General features: G+C 42.1%; 1 protein-coding gene across 1 annotated transcript; it reads left to right on the top strand.

Annotated features, from left to right (window-relative positions):
* Nucleotides 1-584: 584 nt before the first annotated feature.
* Nucleotides 585-21,116, top strand: Tnfsf4 (TNF superfamily member 4). The gene is made up of 3 exons (XM_036202003.1): nt 585-743; nt 18,543-18,585; nt 20,761-21,116. Exons 1-3 carry the CDS (start codon nt 585-587, stop codon nt 21,114-21,116), a joined length of 558 nt encoding a protein of 185 aa, XP_036057896.1.
* The last annotated feature ends 823 nt before the right edge of the window (nt 21,117-21,939 follow it).

Genomic DNA, 21,939 nt, shown 5'->3' with positions numbered 1-21,939 from the left:
AAAGACAAGGATATCAGGGCAGCTTTTTCCTCAAATCTCTTCTGTGGTTTAAGATGTCTTGAGGGATTGATAAGTGAATTGCTTAAAGAAGAAGAAGAAGAAGAAGAAGAAGAAGAAGAAGAAGAAGAAGAAGAAGAAGAAGAAGAAGAAGAAGAAAGGAAAAAAGAAAAAGGAAAGGAAAAAAGATGATCTTTATCTATCTTTACTGGTGCAATAAAAAACTTAACTGCAATAAAAAACTTAACAGCCCATGTTTGTGACTGTCATTTAGAAGTCACTCAATTCATAACTGGAATGCCACAAAAACAACTCCCTGTTAGCCCAGAGGGAAAAAAAAAGAAAGAAAGTAAAGGGGAAATTCAGATTAGTCACATAGAAGTTCCCCCGCCTGCAAAATCTGCAGAGTTAAAACTGAGAGAGTCTGGCCCACTCCTTCAATTGCCTTTTGTCTCAGGTTCTGGGACCTTTGTCTATCTTCTGACCCACAGGCTTGGCTTTGCCCTTATCTTCTGTGTGGTAAAGACCAGTCTTCCCCAGGTTCCCCTTCGCCACATCTGCATCTTTTCTGCACCTGGACCATGGAGATGGAAGGGGAAAGGGTTCAACCTCTGGATGAGAATCTGGAAAATGGATCAAGGCCAAGGTTCAAGTGGAAGAAGCTATCAATGGTGGTCTCTGGGATTCAGGGAGTGGGGCTACTCCTGTGCCTGGTCTACATCTGCCTGCACCTCTATCCTTCTCCGGTAAGATGCACCAATGGGTGCTGCTTTTCCTCCAGCTCTTGCTGAATGGCAGTTACAACAGCTGCAGTCACCTGGAAAATAATCGAATGCTGAAACTGCTGAGGGCCCTGCCACTGCCATCAGGTGACTGTAAAGTGTGGTCAAACACCCTTTGGTGTCTCCTTTCCTTCCCATTTCAACAGTAGCAGTGTTAGGGCAGACTGAAGGGCAGAGAGACCCTGCTCTAGATATTTTTTTTGTCTTTTTCTTTGTAATGCAAAAATCCCAATGTGTCTTGATGAGCTGTCACCCTGAAGCTTTGGGTCATTGATTTGTCTATTCATCCTGGTGGCTCCGTGTCTGATCAACGGATCAATATAAAAAGATGAGTAACAGCAACAGACCCATTTACTTCCTATCATATGCATCTGCAGATACTCAATGGGACCTGGATTTTTAAAAATCCCCAGGTGTCAATATTAAGTCCTTTCCCATCACTACCCTTGTATCTGAAGGGCTGCAACATGTGTGTGCACATTTGTTTGCATACGTGCTCACACACTTGCATCAATAACTTAATCACATAGTCTTTTTTGACAACCACTCTAAAAGCCCATTTTTTGTTTTTAATGTTCTTCATTGTAGCAGATAACTCTCTATAGTCTCCCCTTAATCCCTTGTTGGATCTCATAATTCTTGTTTCCTCAGTGGTTGCTTTATGTCAGGAAATCTTTCCCTGGTGGATGACAGACAAAATGGAACTTATTTTTAAGGGACATGTCAGAGACACAGCTACCTCAAATTAAATCAGGATATGATAAACTGTCCTGGCAAATGCCTGGGCTTGTCTCTGTTTACAGGAAGTGAGATTTTTGGTATATAGAAGCTGGTGGGAGTGTGTGTGTTCATGACTGCTGAAGCGTGTACAGTGCTTTTTGCTTGTGTCTACAAACTCCGGAATATAGCTGCTGTGGTGCTTAGCCATCAGAGTACCACCATATTGGTCCTCTTTCCTCCACTCCACATAGGACTCTTGCGGGACTCTGGATGACAAGAAGGCACTTTGGGGAAAAGGTGCCAGGGTAGAGTACTGTGTCCGTGGTAGGATGCCTAAGATGCAGACCGGAATTAGGCTCTTCTGAGAAGAAAGCAAACAGAGCAACCAAAAATAGAACAGCGTTGAATAGGTCAGGGAGTCTTGAGCCTTCTCAAACCACAGGGCTGTGTGTTTCCTTACTCTGTGGCATGGTGAAGACAGGATACAAGGCCCCAGTCAAGGGTAACCAGGCACACAAAGGAACCGGGCAAGGGAGAGTAAAAAGTGAAACACAGGCATAAACTGCTGGTGTCTGGGGCCTCCGTGGAGTCTTACCCAGGGCATGGTAAGTATAGGTGTCCTTTCTTCAAGTCACCCAGCAGCTCTGTGGAAGAGGTGGGGAATCAAACTAAGGCCATATCTCAAGGTCCTTGAGGTAAGCTGCAGTCTAGGAGGGAATTTGTTTTCTATGCTCTTGGCTCAGAAATGGAATCAAAAGTAGGAGAGGTACATTGGACATTGAAACTGTTTGTTTGCTGATGAAATAAGCAACCTGTTTGCTCTTGATAGAGATGATCTGGGGGCTTAGCTATTTAGAATTTTTACACTGTTCTAGGACCTGGGGAATGCTATGGATCATTATATTTAATCTTGCTTATTAAGGGGAGGAGAGCATGGATAGGTGGAAAGCATTTTCCCTGTAGCTTGTTCGAACTGTGTTGACAGAGGAAGAGATGAGAGGGGAGAAGATAACGTCTTGACCGAGGGACTGGTGAGACTTTGAAATACTGAGGTTTGGCGTGGTGGGCCAGGTGGTGGGGCATGATGCAATTAAGCCTCTCCTGGGAGACACACATTGTAGTGATGATGTGTCAGGGGAAACCGAACTGCTCAGCTTATTCTGTACTCAGGAAAAGGGGCTTTTCTGTTGTAGGAGCAAGGTATTTTGAAAAAAAAAAAAAAAAAAAAAAAAAGAATCCTGCCTTTCCCCCCCTTATTTCTTAGCTTTACTTTTTAGCCTTAATTTCCTACATTCAAGATTCTAAAGTTACAGCTTCTAAACTCTATCTGGTAGTCATCTTTCTCTTCAAGTTTATTTAGTAATAGTAATTACTGGGTTAAATTTCATTCACATATATGAAAAGCAGTTTTTGTCTTTGAAATGCACTCTCCACCCCTGGCCAAGAGAGAGAGAGAGAGAGAGAGAGAGAGAGAGAGAGAGAGAGAGAGAGAGAGAGAGAGAGAGAGAGAGAGAGACAGCCCTTACCTACATCTTATAGAGTTCTTGGTTTTCCCACTGGTAACAGGATATGGTTGTAAGAGATGGACACTGAGGTCTCTTTCAGCTCAGCAGCTAATGAGCATGTCATTGCAAAGAGCAGGCCTGAGGACTGAAGGAACAGAAAGGGTGCATTAGCAGATTTTTGTGCCTAAATGTACAGCTTTCTTGGCTCTTAAGACTAGCCTGGAAGAAAACCTATTTTCCTGCATATATTTTCTATGCTTAATTTATGCTCTCTGTAGTTATTGAAATAACCTGTTCTGACTTCATAAAACATCTTGTGTAGATTGAGGAAAGACACAAAAATTCTAGGACATCAGTCACTTGAATTATAAAAACCGAATGCTGCGGCTGCTGACTCTGCACACTGGGCATTACTTTTAAGGCGCCAGGCTTCAGTCTTACCTGGAACTTTAACTAGGAAGCAATGGCAGAAGGAAAGATTCTTGTTCTTAATGTGGTGTCTGTGGCTGTGTGTGTGTATATGTGTGTGTATGCACATGTACAGGTTTATGTGTGGGTGCTTGTGTTTGTGTACATGGCTGTATGTGTATGGGCAATTGCATGTGGAGGCCAGAGAAGGAACTCAAACGCTACCCTCAGAAATGCCTCCCACTCTCTTAACAACATCTCTCATTGGTCTGGAGTGCACCAATTAGGCTAGACTGTCTGGTGAGTGGAAGCCAGGGATCCTCCTGGCATTGCCTTCCCAGCACCAGGATTACAAGCACACACTCTTATGCCTGGCATCTTTATGTGAGTTCTGACTGAGGATTGAATTTAGGTTCTTCTATTTTCTAGGTAAATACTTTATCATCCGAACTATCTCTCTAGTCTGTGAGGAGCTTTGGTAAATTATATCTGTATGTTCTGGGGCTGTTGAAGTCTTTCAAGCTCTGTGTTATCTTTATCGTGATTTCTTTTTTTAAAGAGTTGAATACTTTTTTCCTTAGCAAATCCCACCTGCTTGTTGCTTGTTCTGCTGGGAAAAGCAGAAGTGGTCTGTGTGAAGGAGAGCCAGAATTAGAATTCAGTTTCTTGGTGATGTTTCATATCATAACTTCAACAGTTTATTTTTGTATTGTTAAATACCGGAAAGAGGAATTTGTCTTAACTCTTTGTCTAGAATTAGCTTAATTTAAGTGGCTACATGTACTCTAACATGTCTTTTTCTTAGAAATTAGTCAACCATATACATAAAATAACTTCAAATGAAAGTAGAACTTGCTTTTTCTGAGCAACTCTTTGAGAATTAGAAAAAGGATCTCTGGAGTGTTTAATTAATTCATCATAAAGAATTTTGAGGCCCTGGTGGTGTGTATTAATGAATGGCCCAAAGACCTTTTTTGAGTAGATATTAGACACAGTCTTAAAAAAAAAAGCCAAAAGAAGGTAAGTAAACTGCTCATGGTCACCTATATACTTAATTAACTAGGCAATTTTGACTCCTGTACTAGGATTCTTTTTATCAGGTAAAGCATCCTTATATTCGTTCTGAGTGCTTTTTTGTATCGCGCACTGTTTGAACCTTTAGAATGGAAAACAAAAACAAAAACAAAAACACCTGCATTGAAGGTTTTTCCTTTTAAAAAAAAAAACCTCTTTGGATTAATGGTCAAGATTTGAGGTGAGGCAAAAGACAACAGAGGCAGACACTTGTTCAAGGGCCAACGTGGGGAGTGGGGGGAAGGGGCAGAGAGGAGGAGTTGCCTGAGATGTCTGGGAATGTGTGTGGGAAGTCAGAGGAATGGAGGGAAGAGATAACACAATTCAACTGAAGTTAGAAGGAAGACAGACAGGAGGGGTGGGGGAGGGTAGACACAATAGCAAATCATTCCACAGGACTGACGCTGATTGTTCATACAGGATGGAGGTAGACGCTGAAGATCTAGGCAGGCATGGATGGCAAAGGATCTTGGAAACCATGCTAGGAAACTTGATTTTTTCTGTTTTATGCCAAAGGGGGCAGGTACAAACACTGATGATTCTCCACATTTTCCTTCTTGTATGGGATCTAGATTGACAATACAGAAATTAACCTAATCTCACCTGGCACTAGGGGGCACCACAGTAAAACTAACCATGCCCTCCTGCCCTCCTTTTTAACCAAATTCATTTAGTAACCTCTGCTGATCTAAGATGAAGCCATATTCTCAGGAATCTAGTGCTCACTCACATAGATGAGGAGGAGCACTATTGGGCAATATTATTCTTGTTCACACAGTGATGGTATTTTCTAAACAAGCAATTTAGGTTCATGTGTATTCAGACCCAACTCTTTAAAATAGAATAGACTAATGTGAATTGTGGGAATTATGCTGAAAAAAATGTTATATACAGTACACATATAGACACAAACACAAGCCAACCTATGGATATGATCTCCCTACTTATCTTTGTTGACCGTTGCCTGAAGCTATGAGCACTGAGCAGACTCAGCCTTGCCAAGGGGCTAGCAACCTGGCCTTGCTTATTCTTTTCCTTTTGGTAGCAATTACCTCTGTGCCCTATACTCTCAAAGAACATGCCACTGTCTTCCCATTTCAGGGTGTTTGTGTTCATGGAAAACCAGCACTAATCCTTTGTGATCATGTGAGTCAGAAAACCACAGCAGTGTTATTTTGTTGATTTAACACATAAACAGAAAATAAAGAGAACTAAATCCCTAGCTGTGATATAGCATGCTTCTCTCTCCATAGTCATTGGTGAAATAAACAGAAGAGTCAGTTTGAAATTGGAATCTCTAACATCCTGTGCTTTGCTAGTTTTGATGCTTTTCAAATGAAGGAGCAAAAATACTTCTTTATGCAGAAGTATGGAAGGTTGTCTTAGACTTTAGGGAGAGGTGTTGAAGTGTAATGAAGTATGCAGTGAATGGGAACCAGAAGTCTGGCTTGTTCCAGGCCTTTAACTTCATCATCCTGAGTAAATTCCCTGTATGTCAGTTTAATACTTTTGAAATTGGAACTTAGTTGGGAGGATCACCTATTTGAATACCGAGCTTCATTAAGGCCAAAACTATTATTACTATTCATGGACATATTTACATAAGCACACTGCCACACTTTGTAGTGGGTGTGTGCACATAAACACAGACATTCAACCACCTCATAACTCAGCAAACATACCATGTTAAGATTAATCATAGCTTCATAGACTTGATTTCTGTATTGTAAATTCGAGAATTAAAATAATCCACCTTGGAAAGAGTTCTGTTTCTTCTTCTTCTTCTTCTTCTTCTTCTTCTTCTTCTTCTTCTTCTTCTTCTTCTTCTTCTTCTCCTCCTTCTCCTCCTCCTCCTCCTCCTCCTCCTCCTCCTCCTTCTCCTCCTCCTCCTTCTCCTTCTAAACATAGATTTCTAGTTAAGAGTTATTTACAGCTGTAGTAGAGAATAAAAGAAGACAGGGAGAATTTATGAAGCTGTGAAGTGTTATTAGGTTCAGTGTCTGGTTAAATGTGGTTCAAAGAAATCTACAATTTAGGGTTGGAGAGATGGCTTAGTGGATAAGAGTGTTAGTGCTATTCTGAGGACTTCGTTTGGCTTCCAGAACCAATATCAAGTGGCTCATAGCCATCAGTGACTCCAGTTTTAGGGGATCTGACACCTTTGTCTGGCCTCTGTGGGCACCCACACATGGTGCACAAAAACTCAGGCAGGCACATCCATATAAAAAAGTAAATAAATAAGCCATTATTATTTAAGAAAAATCTAGAATTATAGGATTACAATGGACCATGCTATTTTAGTTTTTATTGATTTTCATTCACATTTTCCTGTTCTCCAGAGACTTGGCTGTTGAACGGCAGAAAATTATATCTACAAGAAACATGTGGTCTGGCTCACAATATTGGGAACACTGAAATGACCTGAGTGACTGATTTCTTTTAGATTTCTGAAGTGTCCCGTAGATAGGTTAATTTATACAACTTTGTCTTTGATAACATTTTAAATTTTTTGTTTGTTTATTTTTTATTTTTGGTTTCGCTTTTTTGAGATAGGGTTTCCTTGTGTAGCTTTGGAGCCTGTCCTGGAACTCCATCTGTGGACCAGGCTGCCTTTGCCTCCAGAGTGCTGGGATTAAAGGTATGTGCCACTATTGCCTGGCTCTTTGATAATATTTTAAAATATGCCCACTGACTAACAAAGATAGAAAAAAGAGGTCCTCACATATTATTTCCATACTCCTTAATAAATGTTATGGATAAAAGCTTTCCTTACAAAGTATAGCATTGTGTTGGTGTGAAACACATTGAGGACCCCAGTGAGCTTAAGTGATGTTTAAGCCCGCTGAGGGCTGGGCTTCCTTGCAGGCATCAGCAGCATGAGCCTGGAATCCAATTAGTAGTCAGGTGAAGGTTTTAATAGTGACGGTTAATATTATAAGTTATAGAGAAACATCAATATAGTCCACAAGGGAGGAAAATAAGGCCTGCTGCATTATAAAATAATTTGTAAAACATGTGTTTAATGCCTCTAAGACACCAATTCAAGTAATTAATGTAATGATACGTTGTGTGATTTCTACACTACCTGCAAATGCACATTCAACTGTTCAGTGGTTTTTCTGGGGCATCTGCAGTTAGGTATCACCAACTGTGTGGCTTTAAATGACAGGAATTGATTTTCACAGTCCTGAAGGTGGGAGATGCTGGCAAGGTCATGCTCTCACTGATGGCTCTAGGCAGGAATCCTTCCTTCCTTCTCTCCCGCTGTGGGTGGTTGCCAAAACTCCTTCCAGTTCTTTGGCTTCACACCAACCTCTGCCCTCTTCATCACATGGCTATCTTCTTGTCTTTGTGGAACCTCTCTCTCTCTTTGAAGAGCACCAGTCATACTAGGTTTAGGACCCACCCTAATCCTGTTGATGTCATTTTGACTACTTATATCTGTAAGAACTCTATTTATATCTATTTCCAAATAAGGCCACATTCTGAGTTTTAGGTAGACATGCATTTGAAGGGCATGTTGTTCAACCCACTGAAACCATTTATTCATTTTTTTTTTTTTTTCTAAATTAATGTTGGTGGAGCATCGGCTTCCTACCAGGCTCTGAGGATGACACAATGGTGAAAAAGGAAGATGTGGTCCTCCTTGTTGTGATAGAGTTGGTAAACCAGTGGGAAAAGAAGGCAGCTAAATGAGAATGGTGGAGCATATGACAAGCACCCGTTAGCCAAGCAGGGCAGAGATATTTAGAAAGAATTTCTCAGGAGGCTACACCTGCTTTGCTTTTCAGTTGAGATTTAAAAAGTGAGGATCTTGTCCACTTGCAGTTGGTTTCTCTTCTGTTAATTAGTTGAAAAGTTTTAACTTAAAATGGGGTTATCATCACTGTCACCATTACCCTTGCCCTGCTGCTATCATCTGACAATTTTACCCTTCACCAACCTCATTTCCCTCAGAGCACATGCTGAGAGTTCAGCCTCATACAAATGGATCTAGGCACCTCACTGCACCAAGTACATTGAGTGTTCATTAACTACCAGAGGGAGCTCTTCTCAGGAGGAAGAGGCCTGCAGCTTTTCTTCCATCAACAGGGTCTGTTAAGATCTGTGGTTCCGGAAGGTCTTCCTGTCACACAATGTTTAGAGATTACTCTTTGGAATTCCATGACATGATTTGATGAACTTTTGCAATGGTGCTGCATTAGGCACGGCAGTCCAGCCATTTTGATTGAGGTTGGACACAGAGATCGTGGGCAATGTGCAGTGTTCCAAGAGACACCGTCAGCTTTTACGTGACCACACAGCTACTGGCTTAGGTCTAACCGGGTCTGAAAGACGAAGAGCCGTCACAAGTCAGTGAATGTAATTACTGGGTGCCATTATGTTTGAGACCTAGCATAAAATGTGCTGATACAGTGGGTGGATTGTAAATGTACCTTTCCAGTTGCTTAACTGTTCATCTAGTGCAAGAAGATTTTAGTGGCGACCCCCTCAATCACTGAGGGGAGGTGAGGGGAGTAAGAGAGAAATGTTTTTGGTAGATCCCTCTATCAGTGTTATATGAAGAATTCCCCAGCTAATTTGGAGTGGAAAAATCCTAGAACAAGAATATTTTGCATTGGATCTCTGCGAGTTCCAGACCAGCCTGGTATATAGAGCTAGTTCAAGGACAGCCAGGGCTGTTGCATAGAGAAACCCTCTCTCAAAAACAAAATCTTGCTTTTGAGGATACAAAGTATTGCTGTATTAGCTCAGTCACACACTTCTTCGTGGATTTTAATGTTCAGGCTCCATGTATATGGACTGTTTTTGTTGTTCCGTTGAATATCTGAGATTACTCCTAGGAACCAGAGACAATGAAACCACAGTCCATGTTCTCTGGGACAGAGAGTGGTGAGTCCCTCCAGGGATCCACAAACAAGCAGCACTAGTAGTTGGACAGCAGGAGTGGGGACACTCAGAAGCCGAGGTCTCTAGGTTATCAGCAGACTGGGGGAGTGGGGAAGAAGGCAAAGATGAGTTCAGGAGAGGTTGAATGGAAAAGGTGCTGACAGAGGTATTCAGGGTAAATGTGAAGATTTTTGGAGGAGAGATTTAATGTTCACAAAAAAGCTCTGTAAACTTTTTAAAGCAAGGTTTACAAAGTCACCGCCTTTGTCTCTAAGAAGATGTAACTTTAGGGATACATTGTTTTTTTTTTTTTTCCTCTGTGCAGCTTTGCACCTTTCCTGGAACTCGCTTTGTAGACCAGGCTGGCCTCGAACTCACAGAGATTCGCCTGCCTCTGCCTCCTGAGTACTGGGATTATATAGGGATACATTATTATAAATATTCAAGATTTCTTGGCCAAGATTTTGCCTGTTTCTATTCCCAATCCTTTCCCTAAATGAGGTTCTGGGTTGTTTTGATCAGAAGCAGAGCCCACTCTTTTCAACAGGCTGCTTCCATGAAGTACACAGTAAATCCTCCAGCAGAGAATTCTACCCTCCTAGTCCACTGGAGTGTGGAAGTGTAACACATGCTACTTTTCTGTTTTGAGATGCAGCCTAAGAACTTATTAGGCTATGCTTTCTTGACCTCTCAGATCTCAGATGGCAGAAGTTCAAGGTGGGAACAGCAATTCTGTCACAGTGAAGGTGGCATGGTGGGCTAAGGGAACACTGTCTCAGATTTCCCAGTCTCCTCAAGTGACTCACAGCTATTCATGTGCCCCCTCAAGATCTACACATTGTGCCCTGATAGCAAGCTCCACATATGACTGCAGAGCCTACTTCCTGGTTTCATATTTGATGAGTAACATTTGCTCCTGGCACAGTTGCCCTCTTCCAGACAAATGCCAGATGAGTATAAGGTCAACAGCATTATGTCACATCCCATTGAGTCAGAATCAGAAGCTCACACTCTCCAAAGATGATCTCTTAAAAAATTATCACCTTCCTGGGGACATGGTATGAGCAGCTGGAGAAGGACCATGTATTGCATTCTCTCATCTATGTTATTGGACATGCCAAGGAGTTATCTAATTCCAACTCTTCCATGCATTCACTTTGAGCTTCTCTGAAGGCTTGTTCTTCTCTTCTCAGGTACACCCAGTCAGAGCCCACAGGATGACGCTCTCAATGGAATCTATTGAGAACGTACAGGGGTTCTGTCTGAGGAGTCACTTTTGGGGAACTTGTGGGTATTTTTTTTTTTTTTTTGAGCTGAGGATCGAACCCAGGGCCTTGCACTTGTCAGGCAGGTGCTTTACCACTGAGCTAAATCCCCAATCCCTTCTAGGTATTTTTAAATCTGAGTATTTTGACAGTTATCCCCAAATTCAAAATTTTGATCTTATTTAATAATGAACAAAACAGTTCAAATCAGTCTTGTACTCCAGATAAATGCTTTCTTATGAACTCTTTATTTTTAAAGTATCCTGGAATAAAGAAAAGAGTGATCTCTGTAACTCTGAACTCAGTAGCTTTTCCTCCTTAACACGTTCTAAACAGCATTGGTACTCATTTTCTGATTTCTAACTACAGGCAATTGTTCTGTGTCATAGAGTGATTTTAAGCAGGGGTTGGGGGAAGGTGATGGATTTCAACAAGATTATCTCAGTGCAAGGCACTACCAGAAGTTCTCAGTTCTTTGTTTCCCCTTTTCTTTTCTTTCTTTCTTTTTTTTTTTTTTGTTTGTTTGTTTTTCGAGACAGGGTTTCTCTGTATAGTTTTGCACCTTTCCTGGAACTCACTTGGTAGCCCAGGCTGGCCTCAAACTCATAGAGATCCACTTGGCTCTGCCTCCCAAGTGCTGGGATTAAAGGCGTGTGCCACCACCTCCTGGCTGCCCCTTTTCTTAACTATACAGAGAATGGCCTCATTGGTAGGTGTTTCCTTCAGCTCATAGTGGAGTGTCTTTTGCTGATCCCAGTCTTCATTCTTTCAAAACCTAGAGCCAGGTGTTTTCTCCTCGTGCTACCAAACCGTGAGATGATTGTGTTTGCATTTTCTGGAACTCTGTGGAATACATTGCATGTTGATAGTTCCTAAGGGTTCTTGTAGAGAGACCGCTTTTCCTAATGGAGTACAAGTTTGCCCAAACCAAGGAGTGTGTATGTTTTACCTTTGTGTTCACAAAGTTGAGTATAATGGCTGTCACATAGCAATAATTTGTTTTTAGTTTTAAAGTACTTTTATTTATTTATTTTTATCAATTTGCTTTAGCTAACATACAAAGTAAAGCATTTCACTGCAGCATTTTTATATATTTGCATCATTCTAATTTGCTTTTTTTGCCTCACTCACTGACCTTATCGTGCACCATCCCCACCCTTTGCTGGTCCTTTTCCTTCTTAAAAATGGTCCCATGTCTGTTCTCATGTCACATATATTCCTTTACTGTTCATGCCCCTTTTCACTCCTCTTTTAGACTCTTCTTCCTCTCTCAAGGTCCTTTTCTTTCCTTCCTTTCTTTTGCACTGTGTAGCCCTGGCTGTCCTGGAACTCACTCTGTAGACCAGGCTGCCCTCAAAGTCACAGAGATCCACCTGACTCTGCCTCTTAGGTGCTGGGATTAGAGGCTTGCGCCACCATCACCTGGCCCCTTTTTCTACTTTTATGAGCTACACATAAATATAGATTCCACATTATTAGAGAAAACTTGCAGTATTTGTCTCTCTGGATCGGACTTGTTTCACTTAACACAATGACAGATGAGTGGTTAAAGACAAAGTTATACATGTTTAGAATGGAATTTTATTCAGGGATAAAGAAAAACCAAGTTATACTATTTCAGAATGTATATAATCTGGTAACATTATGTCAAGCAATGCTTAATAACTTGCTGCTGTTTTTATCCAAACCACCAAATAATATGATAATTATGTCATTATTCACTATTGACTAGCTCTCTGGGAACAACAAACATTTCTTGAGTTCCAGTTTTTTCCCACAGGGCTTATTGAGTAACCTTCTCTCTGGATTTTGGCCTTCAGAAGTCAACAATTTAGTGATTTTCAAACTGTGAGTCTTGGATTCTTGTAGGAGTGTATATTCCTGGCTCCACCCAGATTTTTTATTTCTTTCTTTGAGACAGGGTCTCACTATGTAGCCTTAACTTGCCTGGAAGTTGCCCTATAGCCCAGGATGACCAGGAGCTCTCACAGAGATCCACCTGCTTCTGCCTCTCTGCTGATATTACATGTGCCATCATGCCTGGCAACCCAGACCTTCTGAGTTGGGGCTTCGTGAATAAGTTGAACACCTCTGCTTTTGTTTTTCAAAATTTCCCAGGTGATTCTAATGCATCTTAGCATTTAAGCACCACTGGACTGACATTATGATGTCATTAGCTGTCCCCAGTGGTGTTGAGGAGGAAGAATGGAATCTGGGTTTTCCCTGGGCACCATCATGATGAGGTCATTGCCGATCTGCTGTGTGGCAACTTTTCTTCTTCAGTGTTGGTGCTGAAGTGGATACAAGAACACAGGCATGGAATAGTAATATGATCTTCAAGGCAGTTTCTTTTCATTTCATATTTGTATGTACAGGAAATTGATGTCAGTCCTGGTGACATAGAGCTACAGTCTCCAGTTAAGAGGCCGAGGCAGGAGGATCAAGGACATCCTGGGATAGAAAGTAAGTTCTAGGCCAGTCTGGGCAACTTAGTGAGACTCTTTAAAAATAAGAAAGAAAGAAAGAAAGAAAGAAAGAAAGAAAGAAAGAAAGGAAGGAAGGAAGGAAGGAAGGAAGGAAGGAAGGAAGGAAGGAAAGAAAGGGCTTATGACTCAGTGGTAGAGCCCTTGTCTTATATAGACAATACCTTGGATTCAGTCCCTAGCAATCTAAACAGGGAAGAAGAAAAAAAAAATCACTGGATGATATAATAAAATCTGTAGTGGAATTGGGGACAGGAGTCAAGTCCCTTCACTTCATGGGCTTTAATTTCTTCCTCTGAGACATTATTTTCAATAGAAGATGGCTTCTTCTGTACGTTTTTATGCTTCTGAGACAATCCTATTTAACCCCCCGGGGTTGTACTAAGTGGTGGATGATTCTGGAATTTGATCTTGAATTTTGAGACTGGTGAGAGACCTTCGTACTTTGCAGAGTAAGGAAACTGGTCTGTAAGCTGTGATTATGTGGAAACCCTCTAGCTTTTCGATACTTCCAGTTTCCTTAGTATCTGGGTATGCTCTGGGTTTTTTGTTCTTCTTGGCATTCAGACATGGTGTTTAATATGTGGGGTAGACCAGATGTCTTTGGATTGTTTCTGGGACACTTTCTCATTAGGCCCAGGTCATTTCTGGGTTACAGATAGAGAGAACTTGATTCAAGGGCTTTGGTAGTTTTGTTTTATTCTTTAATTTATCCTTCCATTTTTCATAGATCAAACACAATATTATGGTGAATAAATCATAAAAATGACATTAACCTTGTTTTCTGTGTATCAAAAAACAATAGCTGATATTTGTTGACCCCTGGAATATTTCTTGTCAAGTGTTGACCATTCGCACATATTATCTCATTTGACCTAACACCAGCCTTCTGAGACAATAGACTTTTTTCCCCACTTCACAGATAAAAAGCTGAAAATCAGCAAGCTAAAAACAATTTTCTAAAGATTCCATGAAAATATTCTAAGTAGAGGAGATACGACTTACAGCTCTTGAAGACATTATCAGTCAAGAGTGATTTTGTTTTACTATAGGGTTTACTTTTGATATTTTACTTTCTGTATTCTATGGTTTGACTAATGTATAACGACACATATTTCCCCATTATAGCTTAGTTATCCCCAAACATCTCCTGTGTTGCCCCTACTCAGCACCCTTCCCCCAGTTCCTGATCTGGGGCATCCCCAGATCTTTTAGTCTGTATAGATTTGCTTCAACCAGAACATTTTACAGCTGGAATCACACAGAGTGTAGCCTTCTCTGATGGTTCTTTTATACAGATATACAAAGTGAAGTTTTCTCCACAGCTTTTCAAGGCCAGATGACTTACTTCCTATTAGCTCTGAAGGTAATCGTCTCCTTGTGGCTTCTCCATAGTTTTATCTTCTCCAGAACTTTTGGTTGAATCCAAGTATTAGTGGTTATGACTGCAGCTTCTGTAAGTTTTTATATGAACAAAGTGTCTTAAAATATTTGGTATGGGGATACAGCTGTCAAGCATCAAAGATTTGATTTGGACCTGGGCTTGTGATTCTGATGGGCAGAAGCAGATAAGTAGACATTCTGGAAATTGCGAAGAGAATAAGCAGTCATTTCTGAGCATTTATGTCAGGCAAACTGCTGGGAAGTTAACATTATTTTCCTTAAACCACACTGTTAGCTCTTGGGGCATTCATTTGCAGTATGAAGCTTTTTAGTCATCTGTATAGAAGCTGAGAAATGGTTTATGTCTTTTCCAAATTCACAAAGCCAGAAAAGCCACAATTTGAACCAAATCTGAGGCCAATCAATCTGCTCTTTGTCTTCTCCTGTCTGGTTCTTCATCTAAAGGGAAGAGGATTAAAGAGAAGAGTTGATTTAATCATAAGATGTGAAAAGGTATGTGTAAAGCTTGAGAATGAGGTTGCAGCCAGGCCAAGCATGACATTGGCTTTGGAACTGTGGGGATGTCTCTGAGCTTTGTAATAAGTCTCTGGGCAGTGTGGGAGTGTTTCTGGATATTGTAGGCGTGTTTCTGGGAAGTGTGGGAATGTCTCTGGGCAGCTGGCAGCTGGTGCTGAGCACCAGGTGTGCAGAATGTGAGCTGAAAGTTCTGGAAGCAGGAAGGATCACCTTTCTTCAGTTCATAAAATTACCTGAATTCACTAAATTGTTGTTTCTAAGAGACTTCTGATGATATGCAAATTTCCACTATAGGTGTCCTTTGGGAGAAGGAACAGGATATCCGGGGTTGCAGTAGATCAAACCAATGGAGGAAGTCACTTGTGCTTTCCTGGCTGCCTCTCAATAGATAGATATCTCAGTCCCAGAAGATGCCCTTTTGGTCATTTCTATCCCTACAACATTCAGGCAACAAAAAGATAGAAATCAACACACACACACAGAGAGAGAGAGAGAGAGAGAGAGAGAGAGAGAGAGAGAGAGAGAGAGACAGAGACAGAGAGACAGAGAGAGAGACAGAGAGACAGAGACAGAGACAGAGACAGAAGAACTTTTTAGAGTCTTTTGCAAAGTCAGTCAAAATAGGGAGTTCAAAGTTGACAAGACAGTATCACAAACCGAAAGGTTTTTAGAAGTGTAAGAAGTGTGGCTTGGTGGTGTGGCTGGTGAAGCACTTTCCTAGAATGTGAGAGGCCCTGGGTTCAATCCCCAGCACCATAAAAAAGAAAGAAAAAGAAAAGAAAGAAATCAACTCACAAGACCTTTGAGATCAGAGATCTTGAAGTCAGGCTGTGAATTGGGAAACTTCCTGTTCTCCCCATTTGCGAGTAGCTCATTAACTCAGTTGCAGCTTCTGTTTTGTTTCTGTGTTTTGAGACATAGTCTTACCATGCAGTTCTGGTGGGCCAGGAACTCACTGTGTAGACCAGGTTAAGATCCATCTGCCTCAGCCTCCTGTGCTGAGATTAAAGATGTGTGTCATTACACTGGACTAGTTTTATTTTGTTTGTTTGTTTGTTTGTTGTTTATTTATTTCATTTGTTGTTATTTTTTGGGGTGGAGTTTAAATATATACCATGGAAAACTGGTCCTGAAATGGATGCCCATAGTGTTGTACTGATTTTTAAAGATGGCAATCTGATGCTTAAGGAGCTTGTGATACTTAATCTAAGACTACCTGTTACTTGCTTTTCTGGTATGAAAACCCAGAAGGTGCATGTTGTGCTGAGCCCTGGACCACTTCATAGACTGATGCAGACAATGGGTCCCAGAGCACAGGGCCATTTGTTTGTCTAGGGAATTGTGGTGGTGACGGTATTGGGTCTTTTGGAGGTCTTCTAGAACACTTCCTCAAGTGCAAAGAAGCAGCATGTAAGGGGTAGGAGGAGACAAGACTCACATTCCTACCCAAGTCAACACTTCTTTCCCTCCACATGCTCACCACATTGCATCACTGTGTTCTTCAGCCTAGGGACTGGTGGGGCTCAGGAAAGCCTCCTTCATCCCTCTGCCACCCGTTTATTTCAGCTCAAGAAGGCCCAGGATAATATTTAAAAGAGAAGTAGGGGATTCCGCATTTGTGTGGGGGAGTTCCCAGTGGAATCCTCTTGACTGAGGCTACTAGTCTGCCAGGAGAGTGGGAAGTAGGGATTCCACTGCTCAGGGCATGAAAACAAATTTCTCCCATGCCTCTGATGAGGACATTCTGCCAAAAATAACCTTGCGGCTGTGGTTCTTGGCAGAAACAGTGGGCATTTCTTTTTCCTATTTTCTTTGTTAGTAGGGAATGCACCATATCATAGAAAGGGTCCCTACTATTCCTGACCTCAGGCTTCTAATTAAATTTTCCAGAGACAGTGTCTGTATCTGACTTTTTGGTGCATTCTTTGAGATATACTCAGTGTGCACAGAAATGTTTCTGGTTTTTAACAGCCATGACGGTTCTTTACATATGGTTCTGCTCCTTATTATTTTCACTCAATAGATCTTCAACTTTGCTCCATTTTGAGTTTCTCTGTCTTTCTGGCTACCAAGTCCTGTGTGCTTTTATCTTCAAGCTGCTTCTCCTCACTGCTTTACTTCTTATTCTCATATGCTGACTGGGTTCATGTTAGGTTTTTAAAGCTGTTGACGAGAAGGGAAAGATCCAAGGCTTAAGAATAGCTAATTGGTCCAGGTGGCAGTGATGCACACCTTTAATCCCAGCACTTTGGAGGCAGAGCCAGGCGGATCTCTGTGAGTTCGAGGCCAGGATGGTCTACAGAGCGAGATCCAGGACAGGCACCAAGACTACATAGAGAAACCCTGTCTCGAAAAACCAACCAAACAAATAAAAGAATAGGTAATTGGCTGGTGGGATGGCTCGGTGGATAAATGCACTGGTCCCAACATGACAACCTGAGTTTGAGCCCCTGAAACTATGTAAAGGTGGAAGGAGAGAACTGATTCTACAAAATTGTCCCCTGACATGCACATGTCTGATGGTATGTGCATGTGGGAACACGGACACACACACACACACACACACACACACACACACACACACACACACACACACTACCATAAATAATACATAAAACTAATTAATGAGAAACTACATCTTTTAAAAAGGGTTCTTGCCGGGCGGTGGTGGCGAACGCCTTTAATCCCAGCACTCAGGAGGCAGAGGCAGGCGGATCTCTGTGAGTTTGAGGCTAGCCTGGTCTCCAAAGTGAGTTCTAGGAAAGGCGCAAAGCTATACAGGGAAACCCTGTCTCGAAAAACAACAACAACAACAACAAAAGGGTTCTTGGTGTTTGCTCCTGAGCCTAAGGATCTGAGATTGATATGCTGAATTCCCATAACAGAACAACTGACTCCTGAAAGTTGGCTTCTGACCTCTACACATGTGTGCATGCACACATGCATGCAGGTATACACATCCTCTCACACACACACTTGCACACACACTAAATAAAAAAGTAAATAAATAAATAAACAAGCTGGCCGGCTGCATTCAAACATATTGTGCTTTGAAGGGTTAGAGCAGGTTGTTTAGCCCCTTGAGAACAGGATGTGTTTCCTCCTGTGGAAGAGAAAGCACACAAAAAGCTCCCAGAACTTTCTCCCAGTGTGTTCTGGGAGTCTGTGCCCCTGGTGGATTGATTCTCTGAGGGACTGACTTTCTAATGAGTGCTGCTATTTTAATGGAGAACTGGGGCCCTGTGAACAAACACAGTCTCCCAAAGAAGAGTTTGTGGAAATGAAGTCAGATTTTGGACGCTTGCATGATAGAGCAGAATTATCTTTCCCCACCAGAAGAGATGTTATAGTGGGAGAAAAGCAAGGAGTGGGTAGCAAGTCTCGGTCAAATCCTCAAAGAAAACACTGCTGTCTTTTGTCAAGTGTTTTTTTCTGTGCGCTGCTGAATCCATCTCACCTTTCTTTTTTTCTCAACATCCATCTTTTCTCCTTCCTTAGGTGAAGTATCCTCCAATCCAAAGTCTCAGAGCACAAGTTACCAGTAAGTATTACCAACAGTTACCTTTCTCTTGTTCTTTTGTGTATCTGTGTAGTACATGTATGTCTGTGTTTATGAGTGCACATGTGTGTGTGTGAGAGAGAGACAGAGAGAGAGAGAGAGAGAGAGAGAGAGAGAGAGAGAGAGAGAGAGAGAGAGAGAGAGAGAGAGAGAGAGAGAGAGAGAGGGAGAGAGAGCGCGTGCGTGCATGCAGGGGTTAGCACTGGGTGTCTTCCTTAATTGCTCTTCAGCTTATATTTTGAGACAAGGTCTCTCACTGAAACTGGAGCTCACTGATTTAGCCAAATGAGCTAGCCGGAAAACTCCAGGGATCCACCTATCTCTGCCCCTTCAGAGATGTGCTTATAGTTGTCAGTGTGTCACTGGGTCTGGTATTTTACTTCTTCCTTCCTTCCTTCCTTCCTTCCTTCCTTCCTTCCTTCCTTCCTTCCTTCCTCCCTCCCTCCCTCCCTCCCTCCCTTCCTCCCTCCCTCCCTCTCTCCCTCCCTTCCTTTCTTCCTTTTTGGTGTGATGAACTGAACTCAGGTCTTCGTCTTGTGCAGCAGACGGCTCACTGACTGAGCCATCTCCAAAGTCTCATATCTATGCTTTTACTAGGCTCTTTTCTTTGTTATCTTAATTTTCCTAGAACACAGGATCTGTCATTTCCCTTAGGCATGTGTTGCATTCCCAAGTTGTTGGAGTCTGAATATTATTTTATTTTCAGGGAAAAAGGCATTAGATCCAAAGCAGATCCTGTCTCTGTACTTAATGTGCCTTTCTTAATCCTCCTAGAAATGTTTTTAGGGTAGCAATTTCATTTTGTTTTCATCAGAGAATTCTAAGGCAGGCTGGCTGTAAGACACTTGCCATTTCTACTCGGTAACATGGTAATACCTTAATGAGAGCTGGGGGAGGCCCTATATGAAGAAAAACTGATACTTTAATCAAGAGATTATCATTTGGGTCCTTGATCTCCACCAACCACTGGAAGTTTCTGTGTTAGTTTTTTGAGTATTTATTAAGTTCTTTGAGCTGAACAGGAAGTATATTTTGTCTTAATAATTCATTCTTATTTTCTATTCAAAGTACAGCTCCTGGGTCAGGTATGAAGTAAGAATTATTGAGTTGGGGGCAGCACTGGGGGCCTGTTGGTTCCTATCACCGAGGAGCATGAGCCAGAGTAGATGAGTAAGTTTTAGTTGCTTAGCCCTTCAAGATGCTATTCAGGCTGATGCAGAACTAGAAGAGACTCAGGCTTTGGGCTTGCTTGGGAAAGGCCAGGCACAAAACCACTAAAGCTGCTCCCTGTCCTCTTCTCCCTCCTCCTCCTCCCTCCACCTCCTCCTTCTCCTCCTCTTCCTGTTGCTCCTCCTCCTCTTCTCCCTCCTCCTCCTCCCTCCTCCTCCTTCTCCTCCTCTTCCTGTTCTTCCTCCTCCTCCTCCTCCTCTCCCTCCTCCTCTTCTTCCTTCTCTTCCTCCACCTCCTCTTCTTCCTCCTTTTTTGCTTTCTCAGTGGCACTAACTCTTCCCAAGATACCGTCCAGGAAATGCTAGTTATAAGAGGTAGAAGGAAGAAGCAAGAAACATGGCTGTGCCCCAGGCTCTTTCTCCCTGCTTCACAGGACTGAGCCCACTTCCATCCCACAAGCACCCTGTGCCTTGTTACATTCTAAGCTTCCTTGACTGCTGGCAAAGATCGCTAGTAATGCCATCAGTGAGTCTGGTTCCTGAGGAAAGTGGAGAATTTGTATTTTGTGCTCAGGTGGGAAAGTGTAGGAAATGGTTAAGTGAAGCTGCTTTGAGTCAAGCTAATAAGGAATGGCAGGGCCAAGCCAGTGAAGGTCCTGTTGTCCCATCACGTCTAACCTTTGCTCTAGTCTATCCATGCAGCTGGAAAGTAAACACTGAAGATGCCATCAGTTCTTGTTTCTGGAAAATCAGGGGGAAATGGGAATCTATCTTTCTTGCCACACATCTGTGCTGACAATAACCTGCTATAACCTCTCCACTCTGTCGGTGGGTAAAGCAGGTTACAGACACTGGTACACCACAATGCTCCCTTGCTTTCCTTCTAAATTCTCCTTCCTTATTAGGTTTTCTCACCTGATCCAGCTGTACTGGAAGGTTCTTGTCTCATATTTTGCTTAGGAATAATCTCGTGTTCAATTCTTTTTAGGATGTGAGAATGGGAGACTATTCATCAACCTACCCAAGAATGAGTATCAAACCATGGAAGTGAAGAACAACTCAATTGCCATCACCTGTGATGGGCTTTATCTCATCTACATGAAGGGCTCCTTTTTCCAGGAGGTCAAGATCAACCTTCATTTCCGTAAGGGTCGAAGTCCCATCTCTATGCCCATGATGAACAATGGTCAAAGGGTTGACTTCACTGTGGTAGCTTCTTTGGCCTTCAAAGATATAGTTTACTTGACTGTAAATGCTCCTGACACTTCCTGTGAAGACCTCCAGATAAATGACGGGGAATTGATTGTTGTCCACCTAACTCCTGGTCGATTCTGTGCCCACTGAAGATCTTACAGTAGCATTGTGAACCAGGTGCCTCTGTGAATTCCACTCCGAGGGTGAACAGAACACAGGTTCTTTCTTGGGAGAGATGAGTCCACCAAGTTCAACTCTAGGAGATGTGACCAAATGCAGATCCCACCCTACTTCCTCCTTCACAGATATTTAAAACCCGTCTTACATGACAGTTGACCGCTCAATCCCATGAATGCCTTGAGCCTACTAAGAGACCTTCTTGGAATGAGAAAAAAAATGTCTCTTTGAGATACATTGTTGCTGTTGGTAAGAAGATTATTGTAATAAACTTCTGTCACTGAAAACAGCACTTGATTACTATATTCTAGACGTTTGGCATTGTCAAAAGGAAGAGCAATGGGGCTATGAATCTGGAAAGGGTGGTGTCCACCGACCAGTAGGAGCTGAAGTGCCCTCTCTAAGGTTACAGTGATCAATGTTTACATGTTGCCTAGATCCCTCTCTCATTTCTTGGGAACTCAGAAGAAAGATCACCCTGTGGTAGCCAGGGCTTGAAGACACTGTTTAAACTATACAGTGTATTCTGGGCTTCTGTTCTCATTCTTCTCTCCTGGCCTCCAAACACACACAACAGAAAAATCCCTTCAAAGAGCTGTCCTGGGGCTATGATGGCACCAAAAACCTTCATCAAGGATGTAAAGAAAATCAATAGAGCTTTGTTTCTTCTCCAGGGTGGGAGAGATAGTTGACCCTCAAGTTTCTTTTTATTATACAGGATAATAGTGAACAGGATGTCTCAGGGTGAGGACTTTCACAGTCTGGAAACTGGTTTGTCAGTTCTCTCTTTGAAAAA

The sequence above is a fragment of the Onychomys torridus genome, chromosome 11, assembly GCF_903995425.1.
Source record: "Onychomys torridus chromosome 11, mOncTor1.1, whole genome shotgun sequence".
Classification (NCBI taxonomy): Eukaryota; Metazoa; Chordata; class Mammalia; order Rodentia; family Cricetidae; genus Onychomys; species Onychomys torridus.
Note: the sequence above shows the minus strand (reverse complement) of the source record. Positions and strands in the feature narration are given on the sequence as shown.

Bases quoted from the DNA above. Each gene is read 5' to 3' on its own strand.
- Tnfsf4 (XM_036202003.1), top strand. From the start codon at position 585: ATGGAAGGGGAAAGGGTTCAACCTCTGGATGAGAATCTGGAAAATGGA. The intron at 744-18,542 runs GTAAGATGCACC...CTCCTTCCTTAG, and splicing joins TGCACCTCTATCCTTCTCCG to GTGAAGTATCCTCCAATCCA. The intron at 18,586-20,760 runs GTAAGTATTACC...AATTCTTTTTAG, and splicing joins TCTCAGAGCACAAGTTACCA to GATGTGAGAATGGGAGACTA.